At 41.3% G+C, this 13,016-nt stretch overlaps 1 protein-coding gene across 2 annotated transcripts in view; it reads right to left on the bottom strand.

Annotated features, from left to right (window-relative positions):
* The window catches only part of steep1 (STING1 ER exit protein 1), a 37,420-nt gene extending 24,861 nt beyond the window's left edge, over positions 1-12,559 (bottom strand). Inside the window, exons 1-3 of one of the 2 annotated variants that reach the window (XM_048545000.2) lie at positions 12,323-12,559; positions 989-1,106; positions 503-544 (exon numbers count right to left, since the gene is read on the bottom strand). In XM_048545000.2, the coding sequence (XP_048400957.1) occupies positions 503-544; positions 989-1,106; positions 12,323-12,446 (284 nt within the window). In that variant the 5' untranslated portion in view covers positions 12,447-12,559. The remainder of the gene's footprint in view (positions 1-502; positions 545-988; positions 1,107-12,322) is intronic. The other variant, XM_048545001.2, reaches the window with a different exon arrangement.
* Positions 12,560-13,016: the final 457 nt, after the last annotated feature.

The following is a 13,016-nucleotide window of genomic DNA, read 5'->3' as shown; positions in this document are numbered from 1 at the left end:
AATATAAGGCTTTCTCTAATCCACTGTTTGCTGGTAATTCAATTCTATGTTCATCAGCCTCCTCCAAATTGTCTGGCCTTAACATTCATAGCTATCAGTGTCCCCACAGTTTGAAAGGGAATGATTTTATTTGACAAGTTCCATTAGAAGACGGAAATGTTGCTTCTTTCAATTCATGGAACAAATAATTTTCTCCTATTATTTCACTCATATAAATCAACATCATCATTTTACCTTAAATGATTCTCATAGTGACACGCTGTGATAAACAATTTCCTCCATTGTTAAAGCTGCTTTCATGAAGCACAGTTTTCACTTCAACATTTCTAAACCTCATAAAATTCTAATTGTCACTGCCATAACAGGGCTATTCCCCAACAGCATAGCGCTTTAAAGCAGAGATCCACCATTGCTGACCCCACTTGGTCTCTACTTCTCATGTGTTACCACACTCTTGGGCTGACAAGTATGATTCAATTACACCTAAATGACAAGTACTTACTTTCCGCATTTTTTCCTGAATTGCTTTTCTATCCCTTCTGACCTACAAGCAGCAAAAATAAAATGATGAATGCTTTAACCAATCACACTCATTCAGAATGCACACTTGAACATTACTGTAAATTGACCCTGACATTTCATGAAAGTTATGAATGAAATGCAAATAACTTCTGCAATTAAATTACCCACAACCATACGTGTTAGTTAGTTATCTCTCAAGATTTCTTTATACCACTGAAGCTCTGAAAGTTTCTCTTCATATCCTTAGCAGCTCAAGCCCCAGCATCACATGATTTTTTACGAAATTACATCATAAATTAATGTTTTTCTGTGAACAAACAGATGAAAATACCACTTCACAGATCATAAAATCTTTGGCCCAGGAATCTGTCAAACTGCAACAGCTCACTGTTCATTAAAGCATAGACACATATTTACAACTACCCAAAGAACATTACCATTACCCAAAAAGGCAGGGCCACCTTACCGTCTAAGATAAATGCTCTCATCTTCCTCAATATTACAGAATTTATGAGCATGCTTGGATGCATCAATAACACGTGCTCGGTCTTGTGGTCTCATGGGCAGTTTCTCCAAATGACAATCTAATGGGGGCAATAAAAAAATAACCAAGTAAACTTTATTTCTTGATCACTTATTGAGTAGTCTGAAACTGAGCTGTATCAACCAGAAAACTCAAATTTTATCCTAATCTACACAGAATTAATGGATTTCAGCGAAGGTTAAGGGTACAATTTGTTTTAGTGGTCCTGGGTTAGAAAACTAATGGAGGAAATTAAAACATTAAATAAGATTCCTGCTTTACTCAGAGTCAAACTGCTTACCAACATTATGCATCTGACACGCATATGAAACATCATCTAATGGTGAAATATCAGAAGTTTGCAGTCGTCACTGAAGGAAAAATGTGCTTGAAATAGTGGGAGGGAGTAAATGTGATACAGCTGGGGGAAATTAAGAAACAGATGTTTTTGTGAAAATATGCTTTTATCTGCAACTCTTGTAAGAAAAGATAATGTTTTTTTCTTTCAATCTCTCAATATCATTGAATCCCAAAGTGAAAGGAATCATGTTGCAAGATCTTTCAAGTTATAACTCAAATGTAAATAATTTAAAAACAAATTGTAATAAGGTAGAAGCCCCCTAGATTAACTGATTTTACAGAGATATCTTCAGACCAGGACACACGCTAATTTATAGGTGAGTTCTACCTCAAACAAACAGTCACAGTTTTAGGAGTGACAACAGAAGCAAACAAAACAGCCTCTGAAAACTATACCAAGTGTTCATTTATCAGTCTTTCCAGTGCCCCACTTTTGTTGGAGTCCATTAAAAACTGCTTTTAACAGCAGACAAAACAAGTGCGTCATACTGGCAATAAATAATAAAGGTGAACAAGTTAATAAAAAAACAACTAAAATTCAAAGGATATTCAAAAATGCATCTCCAGAGTTGTTTAAAAATATTAGCTAGTATGTAAGAATGTTTAAAATTTGCTCAAGGAAGATTTGGTTCTTCAAATCACAATTAGCACAATACAGCCAAGTTCTTTTAGAAGCAGAGGTAATATAGTAGCTTTAGCAAAATTTTACAGACCTTGGCATTCCCTTCACAATGCTCGGCTAGATATCCAACTAATGTAAGGATGCAGTGGTGTGACACAGCTGCAATTCACCACACAATCCCAAAAATGTTACTTTGGGAAGCATCAAAATACTTTCCTCCTGGAGGAAAGGAAGAAACCAAATAAAAATTTAAGCGAGGGTCCATTTAGGGCGACTGACTATAGTATGACTTAAATGAAAGCATGGGAAGCAGTTTCCAAGACTGAATTAGAAGCTGAAACATAAGCAAAGAAAATGGAGAAAAAGAAGGGAAAAGATGAAAAGACAATATTTTTCTTTGAGTTTAGAACTAGGTTGTAATTTATTTAACCATCCTCTCATTGTAGCTGGCTATATCAAAACAGCAATAGGAATGGCTTTCTTGTCCTTAAAGAGGATAACATTTTCCACCGCTACTTTAAAAAAAATATACTTTGCAGAATTAAAACAAATATTCCTAATTAGGAACATACAAACAAGAATGACAATAAGCCACGCGGCCTTTTGAGCCTGCTCCACCATTCAATAAGATCGAGGGCAGAAATCACACAACACCATCTTCTATCCATAGTCCCCATGCTCCTCATACTCTTATACACCTCTGAGTCCCCTTTCAATCTTCATCGCTCTTTATAGTTCAGACCATCCAGCCCAGGCAATATGCTGGTAAATCTCCTTGCACCCTCTCTAGTACAATTACATTTATAATGTGGTTCTAGAAACTCATGCCATACTCCAGTTGTGGCCTAACAGTTTACACAGATCCAGCATAGCCTCTTAGCTCTTGTATTCTATGTGTCAGTGAATTATAAGCAAGTATTCCTTATGACATTTTAAATCATCTTATCTACCTTCCCTGCTGCATTCAGGGATTGGACATGGTCACTGTTGTCCCTCTGATCTTCAGTTCTTTCCAGGGTCCTACCATTTATAGTGTAATGCCTTACATTGTTCACCCTCCCCAGGTGCATTGCCTCAAACCTTTTATGGTTGAACAACATTTGCCATTGTTCTGCTGAGCTGATCAGTTGACTGATTTCCTCCTGCAGTTTACAGCTATCCTCCACACTATTTACCATCAGTACCAATATCAGTCTCACTCAATGTCTCGGAGTTACTGGCAAATCACTTCTCTTCCACTCACAGCACTTGGCATTCTTTGCTGCTCTACGAAGCCTGGATTGCCCAGGGTTGGAATTCATAAGCATCACCTTCTGTCAAGCACTCTCAACTCAGAAACAAGGATACCACTGTCAGAAGGTGAGCTCTCCTGTTATCCACGGAGAATATCAGTAAAGGTCTCTAGGAGTTCTGGGCATTCCAGTTCCTTTCCGCTCTTGCCCAGAATGTTCTTCTAAAACTCAGAATATGGCACAGACTGAACAGGCAGGCACCCATCATTTTAGAGCAAAGGTGATAGTGACCACATTCCTGAGAAAGGCCCGTCAGTAGAATACTCCTCGAATTGAGGGCTATCAGTATCAATTAATTATATCACTCAGAGCTGGGGAGTCTGTTTTCATAGTGCGTAACTGTGACATAGTCTTAAAATAGAATGTATGATTCGATGACAGCCACCAAATATTGAAGGGGTACTTTAGATCAATTCCTAGCTAGCAGTAGTTTGTTTAGGAGATAGCAGGAACTGCAGATGCTGGAAAATCCAAGATAACAATGTGTAGAGCTGGATTAACACAGCAGGCCAAGCAGCATCAGAGGAGCAGGAAGGCTGATGTTTCAGGCCTAGACTCTTCTTCAGAAATCAGATTCATCCAGTGTTCATCCAGCTCTACATCTTGTTACCTCAGTAGTTTGTTTATACTGGTTAATGACAAATCTGAGGCTTAAAGAAATTCCTTGCACACATACTTCCCAAATTTCCAAATCTGCAGTCCCATCCAATTGATGTTAAAATGCCTTGAGAAAATTTCTTTAAGACATTTATCGCCAATTTTATTTGAATCTGAAACAAAAATCAGAAAAAGATGTGCTCATACACAATTCCAATGGCATGATATTGGTTCCACATTTTACTGGTAGCAGGAAAGACCCAGGCCAATATTACATACTGACACAGCAGGACTACAAGTAACTTTGGTTTAATGTAATCAATATTGCTTTTCATGTTCCTGATTGGAATTTTTACATTAAGTTTGGCTTTTTAGCGAGGTGTGTAGAAGGATCATAGGATCTCCCACTGCTTACAGTTAGTAGCGTGGAGGCTTCAGTGCCATCTCTAGAAATCACCCAAATAGAGTTGGTTAGTTGTAATGTAGCCCTTGACCCTCAAGATGGTGCTGGTCAGGGGTTTGGTATCAGGCACATAAAAGTTGCTGTGAGTCCATGATGGAGGGAGCGAATATTTGTGGATGTGGCACTAATCTAATGAGCTTCGTCCTGGATGGTGTCAAGCTTCTAGTATTTTGTTGCACTCATTCAGGCAACTGGGGAATTATCTAACTTATACCTTGATGATGTGGGCTTTGAATAGATAGAAGGCAAGTTATGTGCTGCAGGACTAATATGGTTAGTTCATCAGTTTCTGGTCAATCGTAACTCTCTGAGGATGTTGATAACGGGCAAATTAGTGATTGAATGTCAAGGAGAAATGCTTAGATTTTCTCTTGTTGGCGAAGTTAATTGCTTGGCACTGATATTGTACGAATGTCACTTGCCACTTGTCAGCCACCACGACATAGATATTATCGAGGTCTTGCTGCATTTGGACATGGGCTGCTTCAGTACTTTAGCAGTTGCAAATGGTGCTGAATATTGTTCAATCATCAGTGAACAATCCCTGTTCTGACCTTGTTAGAGGGAAGGTCATTGATGAAGCAGCTGAAGATGGCTGGTCCTAGAACACAGCCCTGAGGAACATTTTGTAGGACTATCCTGGAGCTAGGCATGACTTGAACTAGTGGAGAGTTATTGACAGTTGTAGTTGAGGTACAAGATTGTTCATAATCACTTTGATCCTTGCTCCCTCAACAGACTTCCAGTGTGGGGACAGATCATACTTAGTTAGATCCTCAGCTCTGTCAAGGCACCCAGTGAACTTGCTGACAAGTTACAGAATTGTGGTAAGGAAGAAGCAATGTCCACCTATACTAAGCTGAATCTTTACTGCACTCAATTTGAAAGGGTATCGGGGTGATCAATAATGCCCTCATGATATAGACAAGGGGCTCAGAGGCTACCAAATCCCCTTGCTGGGCCATGCTGCGAAGCTCCACCAGATCACATTGCATTGAAATTAATTGAAGATGCAATGGCAAATCATAAAGCAGCTGAAAACTAAGATCCCCTCACAGTCATTCATTAAATTAAAATACTATTGAAGCTATAGCTGCTTGAGAAAAAATTATAAGCTCTACTTGCGGAGTTTTCACAAAATTAGATCAAAACCTACTGGACTGAAGAGATAACTAATGAGCTATAGACAGAATATTGATAATTTAGCTGTTGAACATGGTGTTTGCTTGATTTACTTTGTATCTTCAGTCAGTAATCAATATTTTCTCACTCAAAAGAATTAATTTGGCTTTCATGTTATCAAGCATCGTTGAAGCCTTGTATTTTGGAAGTATCGAGTACAAAAAGGCCTAAATTTTCTCAATCATTTGGGTTGTACAGAACTTATAGAGTACTGAAAAGACAGACATGTCACTGAAGCTTCTTATCTTGTATGATCAAGAAGAATGTAAGAATGCCACATTTCAAACTTTCCCAACAATTCATACGACAGAAGAAAAGGAGCGTTGATGGTTGCCAATGATTTAATGAGGCATTGCCACAGAGAAAGCATTGGGGAACTATAGTCGCTCCATGTTTGAGGAATTGAGAAGAAACTACGAGGCTTGAACGTATTCCTTTTGTTTGCAGAGAATTGGTACCAGGTTACCAATGCGTCTTTGATTCTGCTTTCTCCCCAATGTTGAGCCCAGTGACCTTTCGTCAGAACTGAAACTGGAATTGAAGAAGTGTTTACTGGATGCAAAATGTTGACTCTGCCTTTTCACCACAGATGCTCCTAAACCTGCTAAGCTTCTCCAGCAATTTCTGCTTTAATTTCAGATTTTCAGCATCTGCAGTTCCTTTTCTTTTAAATGAAGGTGCTTTGTTTTTAGCAAATGTAAATAAGCCATATTCTGAGCTCCATCAATTATCTTAAATTAATTGTTAGTATAATTATTAGCACATTCTGGACTGTTGAGCAAGTGCAAAATCATTTAAAAGTAGACATTTTGTTTTGGGCTTTGCAAGTGACGGGGCAGCCGCTTTCGGCATAGCAATCTGAAGAGATCTCCCAGGCTCATGATCCTCAAGGTGAAGCCTGGCACAGTCTGGTGCCAGGGCTCAGTGCACACTGGAGGCAAGGTGCAAACTCTGAAGGGTCATCCCTTCACTCTGAGGCTGTGCCCAGGAGTCCTAGCTTCTCCTACCAGTAGAAACATCTTCTTCACATCTACTTTATCCAGGCCTCTCTGCATTCCGTATTCAATCAAATCGCCCCTCATTATTCTAAACTCCATCAAGTATAGACCCACAGTCCTCAACCTCTCCTCATATGACAATAACTCCTTCTCTGGGATCATTCTTGTGAATCCTTCAAATGCCAGTGTATCCTTCCTTAGATATAGGGGTCAAAACTTATCACAATAATCCAAATATCCATTTCTACTGAATAAAAACTGAAAGAATTGCTGATACTGTAAATCAAGAACAAAAACAAAATTGCCAGAAAAGCGGAGCAGGTTGCCAGCATCTCTGAAGGAAAAAACAGAGTTACTGTTTCGGGTCAGGTGGCCCTTCCTGAGAACCATTCTGAAGAAGGGTTACTGGACTGGGAACGTTAACTCTTTTTTTTCCCTTCACAGATGCTGCCAGACCTGCTGAGCTTTTCCAGCAACTTTGTTTTTGTATGCATTTTTACTGTCATTTTCAAGGAGCTATGGACTCACCCCCCAAGATCTCTCTGTAAATCAATACTCTTAAGGATCCTAGCATTTACAGTATACTTTTCAATTGCATTTGACCTCCCAAAAATTCATCATCTCAAATGGATTATACTCTATCTGCCATTTCTCCATCCACCTCTTCAACTGGTCTATATCCTGCTGTATATTTTGACAACTTTCCTCACTAGCCACAACGGCACCAATATTTGTGTCATCTGCAAACTTATTAATCAGACTACCTACATTTTCATCTATACATATCACGAACCACAGACAACCCAGCACTGACCCTTGTGGAACATCGCTGGTAACAGACTTTCCAGTCAGAAAAACACTCTCCATTGTTACGCTGTCTTCTATGACCATGCCGATTTTGTATACAACTTACCAAATCACCTTTTTGATCAGTCTATCATGAGGGACCTTGTCAACTGCTTAAATATCAACTACAATTAAACTTCAAATTATCCTGGAAAGCCAAAGCATCTCAAAAGTTTGAACAGATGCAGAAGAGCCATACAGGCAAGGTGAAGACACTGTGACAGGCAGTCAGTATCAGCGAGAGGGGTGGGCAAGCGTGTACTCTGAAACAGGCGGTCAGCATTTCAAGAGGAGTGGGCAAGAGAAGGACCTGTGATAAACAGTCAAAAACAGAATGGGACACTTCAGCTGCTTCATTGGTAAATGATAGCTGGGGTAGAGCCCAAAGAAAGAGAAGAGCAGCTGGATAGACAGAGGAGTTGATAACAATCTCAAAAGGAGGGTGAATAGCTGTTAATGGGGGGAGTATTAGTGACTAACAATAGGTAGTGTGTAATGGCAGACGATGCGATAACACTGCCGGTGTGTGGGTTTGGGGGCTAGGACATAGGAGAGTTCACACGCTAAAATTATTGAGCTCGATATTGAGTGCGGACAGCTGTAGAGTCCCCAAGCAAAAAATTAAGTGTCGTTCTTCCAGCTTGCACTGTGTTTTGCTGCAACACTGCAGCAAGCCTGAGACAGAGACATTGGCCAGGGAACAGGGAGGTGTGTTAGAATAGCTGGCAACTGGAACCTCAGGGTCATTTTTGCAGACAGAACATAGGTGCCCTGTGAAGCAGTCATCTCGTCTACATTTTGTCTCCCCAGTGTAGAACAGACGGTATTGTGAGCAGCGAATGCAGTAGACTAGATTGTGAGAAGTGCAGGTAAAGTGTTGCTTCACCTGGAAGGTTTGTTTGGGCCCTTAGATAATGAGGAGGGAGGAGGTAATTGGGCAGGTGTTACACCTGTGGCTGTTGCAGGGCAAGTTGTCACGGGGGCAGGGGTGTTGGGCGTGAAGGAAGAGTGGGCCCAGAGGGAAAAGTCCCTGCAGAAGGTGGAAAAGGGAGGAGAGAGGAAATATGCATCTGGTGGTGGCATCTTACCGAAGGTGGTGGAAATGGCAGCTGATGATCTTATGGGTGTGGATGCTGATGGAATCATAGATAAGGAAAAGAGGAACCCTATTGCTGTTGCAGGAGGGAAGGGATGGGGTGAGGGCAGAAGTGCAGGAGATGGGTCGGATCCAGTTGAGAGCCCAGTCAACAACATTGCTAGGGAATCCTCGTTTGAGTAAGAAGGTGGACATTTCGGAGGCTCCCTGGTTGAAGCTGACCTCATTGGAACTTATGTGACAGAGATGAAGAACGGGAGAACGGACTAGAGTCTTTACAGGAAGCAGGGTGAGAGGATGTATAGTCCAGGTAGCTGTGGGCATCAGTGGTTTTATAGTAATTATTAGTGGCCAATTTATCCCCAGAAATGGAAACACAGATATTGAGGAAGGGAAGAGTCAGAGATGGACCAGGTAAAAACAAGGGCATAGTGGAAATTGGAAGCAAAATTGATAAGCTTTTCCGATTCCAAACATGAGAGGGAAGCAGTGCCTGTGATATCATTGATATATAGGAGAGGGAGTTGTGGGTGGGCGGCCAGAACAGGAACAAGGAATGTTCCACGCACCCATGAGGAGACAATATAACTAGGGCCCACATGCATACCCATGGCCACCTCTCTGGCCTGAAAAAAGTGAGGGGAGTTAAAAGAGAAGTTGTTCAGGATGAGGATGAGCTCAGCCAAGCGGAGGAGGGTGGTAGTTGAGTGGGGATGGTTCAGGCCTTTGCTCCAGGAAGAAGCGGAGATGCCCAAGACCCTCCAGGTGGGGGATGGACATGTAAAGGGTTTGCACATCCATGGTAAAGAGACAGCAGCTGAAGCCTGCAAACGGGAAATTCCGAAACTGGCACACAGCATCAGAGGAATTCTGGAAAATAACTGAACAGAGACTGAACCAAGAGACAAAAGGCCAAGTCAAGGTAGGAAGATATGAATTCTGTGGGGCAGGAGCAAGCTGAAACAATAGGTCTGCCCAGGCAGTCCTGTATGTGGATTTTCAGAAGGAGGTAGAAGCAAGCTGTGTGGAGAACTATTCCCTTGGAGACAGTTGTGGGGGGGGGTCACCAGATGAAACGAGGTCAGTAACCGTAGTTCATATAACGGCCTGATGCTCTGTCGTAGGGTTATGGTCGAGAGAGATAGAAAAGATGGTGCTCAGCCTCTGCAATGTAGCGGTCAGTATGCCAGACTACAACGGCACCGCTCTTATCAGCGGGCTTAATGAAAAAGTTAGGGTTGGAACTAAGTGCACGGAGTGCAGTTAGTTTGGAGGCAGACAGCTTAGGCCAGGTGAGGGGAGCAGAAAAATTGAGGCAATCAATGTCACGTTGACAATTCTTAAAAAACAGAGCAACTGCATGTAAAAGACGAGAGGAAGTGGTCCAGGTGGAGGGAGAGTGTTGCAGCTGGGTAAAGGGGTCTGTGAGACTGGGAGAGACTCTGGTGATGGAGAGAACGATGGATCAACTTCTTCAACGAAATCAAATGGTGGTGTTACAGGACAGCATGTAGGTAATTCATTGGTATTTCTCGCTTGTTTCTTTGATTGGATATTAATTCAAAATGCTAAGTACACCTTAAAAAACATAGATAACTAATATGTTAGAACTTTGAAACTAAATTATTTGCTTCGTAGAGTTAAGGAGCTCTGGTTGTTTGCCTTACTTTTCCAGTTTATAAAGTGAGAGTAAGCGTTAAATAAAAGCAACAAAAATAAAGTTACTGGAAAAGCTCAGCAGGTCTGTCAGCGTCTGTGAAGGTAAAAACAGAGTTAACATTTCAGGTCAGATGACCCTTCCTCAACGAACCCGAAAACGTTAACGCTGCTTTTTCCTTCACAGATGCCACCAGATCTGCTGAGCTTTTCCAGCAACTTTGTTTTTGTTCCTGATTTACACTATTCACAGTTCTTTCAGTTTTCATTAAATAAAAGCAAGATCAGAGCACTATAAGGAAGCGATGAAAAGGAGATTGCAAAGTATGCTGTCTTGATTGGATAAGCTGGGGTTGTTTCTCCTGTAGCAGCAGACTTTGACAGAGGACCTGATAGAGATATAAAGATTACGTAGGACATAGGTAGGATAGATAGGATGACATTTTGTTCCCACTTTAAATGACTGGGGCATAGATTTATAAGAGGTAGAAGACTAAGAGGATTGTCAAGGAGAATCTTCTACCTACTGTGGATGACAGGAGTCTGAAACTCACTGTCTGGAAAGGTGAGCGAGTCAGAAACATCTGTAACATTTAAGCAGTATTTAGATATTCACTTGAATTACCATAGACAGCAAGGCAATTGACCAAGGGCAAGAAAACAGGATTGGTATAGTCAGATCTTTGTTGATCAGCATGAACACAGTGGAGTGAATGGCCTCCTTCTTTGCTGCAAACATCTCAAAGTCTAGATTAAGCAAGTTGTTTCATCCTATCATGTAGTCAGGACAAGACTGCTGTTTTTCACTAACAGGATGTCGCTGTCAGTCTAAAATTCCATTCCCTCTCCCAATTAGTCCCTCTCACTCACTCACTGTCTGTCTCCCCACAACACTGTACATTTTCCTCTTATTGATTTATTTTTGAAACTGGCCATCAAATCTGCTTCTACCATCCTCTCAGGTAGTGCAATACAGATCATAATAACTCACTGCATTAAACACCTCTTCTCCCCTCTGGTTCTTCTCCAATTATGTTGAGCCTGTTTTCTTTGTTTACTAACTTTTCTCCCATGGAAAGATTATCCCCTTATTTATTCTTATTAAACTGGAAAACAGACGTGAGTGGGGTTAGCAATGGCTGTGGATTTAATGTGGAACACTTAGTAAAATCGATTTTTTAATACATTGGAGAAACTAAAATCAAGGTTATCTTTTTTATGACTACTTTTTTCCAATTCCTTTAAACAACTGCCAAGAGCTGAATAAACTAATTGCAGCATACAGGTGCATCTTGTATCTCACTGAAGTGTCAGACTAGGTTCTGGCAAACCCTCCTGTGGCACAGACATATTGTCACTACTCCTGGACCAGGAGGTCTGGGTTCAAGTCCCACCTGCTCCAGAGGTGTGCAATAACATCTCTGAGCAGGCTAATTAGGAAAAATAGGTCAGAAGATCCTGGACCCTCTTTGACACAGTGGTAGTGGCCCTGCCCTGAATGAAAGCAGCCTGGGCTCAAGCTCCACCCACTCCAAAAAGGTGTGAAAGAACATCTCCGATTAATTAGTAAAATAGGTCAGAGTGAATTCTGTCTTCCAGTCCCAACCTGCCACCTAAAGAGACATGTTCTGCCACTCAACCAGAAAGATTGACACACCTAAAGAAGTCTCCTCATTTTCTTGTATTGGTTCGGATACGAGTCTTCTCTCTAAAATGTTAGCTTGATTTCGACCCTCAGGTTCTGATGGGCCTATTGTGTTTCCAAATTTACACTATTTTAATTTCAGACCCCCTGCAGCCAGCTTTCCTCTCACAGCGCTGACGTTATGTCAAACCTGCCACTGTCACTCACACCAAGTTTGTTGTATCTCATCTTCAATTTATAAACGTCATCCCATTATACTTCAGGGCTCTGCTTTCAGTTTCTCACTTCAATAATAATTTTGGTTCACTTATAACAAGAATTATAATGAAAACTCAAACATAAAATTTTGTAAATTTCATCCACGGTATTATTTTTAAAAAACCAAAACGAGAAAAAAGAACGTTACACTCGCACTGTTTCAATAAAATCCCCTGCCTCACAAGTCCTGCCAAAGGACATCCTGACCCTACAGAGCTCAGTACTCGAGCCCGAGGCTTCAGGGCCTATCGAGTTTGCTTACCGAGGACCAGCACCATCTGTCCGCACAGACAGTAATAAACATGCAGAGGTTTCTCGCCATCGTCGTATTCCTCGCGGTCCCGGGTGTCGGAACACACCACACTACGAGACACCACTTTCGGCATCTTGGTTCACTCTTGATTCAAAAGAGGGAACAAAAAGAAACTTCCCCACCCCACTCTGAAGATAGAGCCTATTCACCTGCAGCCATGTTGGAAACCCGATGTATTGTGGGATTGCAGGTAGCCCTCAAGACTTCGTCCTATCGATTGTATGGCTGAATGGAGGTGCTCGCTGGTCTGCACTCATTCTGTCTCTCCTTCAATCATGGTTTCTCGAAAAACAGAAAGAAGGATCACGGGCAATAAAAGAACATAAAATGTAAACATTGCTAAAGGAGGCAAAAAGGGTGAGGGTTTTCATCTTGCACTTAACAGAAAAAGGACTGAAGAACAGACTTGAAAAAAGAGACAACATCATGATTGGTCTAATCAGCATTTTCTCTTGCTGAATCTTTTTTTTCTTTTTGCAATATTTAAGTCATGAACACTACCATCTAGAAGGAGAAAGCGTGGGCAAAAATTGCTGGCCCAGCCACTGACACCCACGTCACATGAATGGATAATGAAAATAGAAGGGCAGCAGATGCATTGCAACAGCCACCCTGCCAAGTTGCCCTCCAAAGCCATTCACCA

Source organism: Stegostoma tigrinum, chromosome 15, assembly GCF_030684315.1.
Source record: "Stegostoma tigrinum isolate sSteTig4 chromosome 15, sSteTig4.hap1, whole genome shotgun sequence".
NCBI lineage: Eukaryota > Metazoa > Chordata > Chondrichthyes > Orectolobiformes > Stegostomatidae > Stegostoma > Stegostoma tigrinum.
The sequence above is the reverse complement of the archived record's forward strand: the minus strand, read 5'-3'. Positions and strand labels throughout refer to the sequence as shown.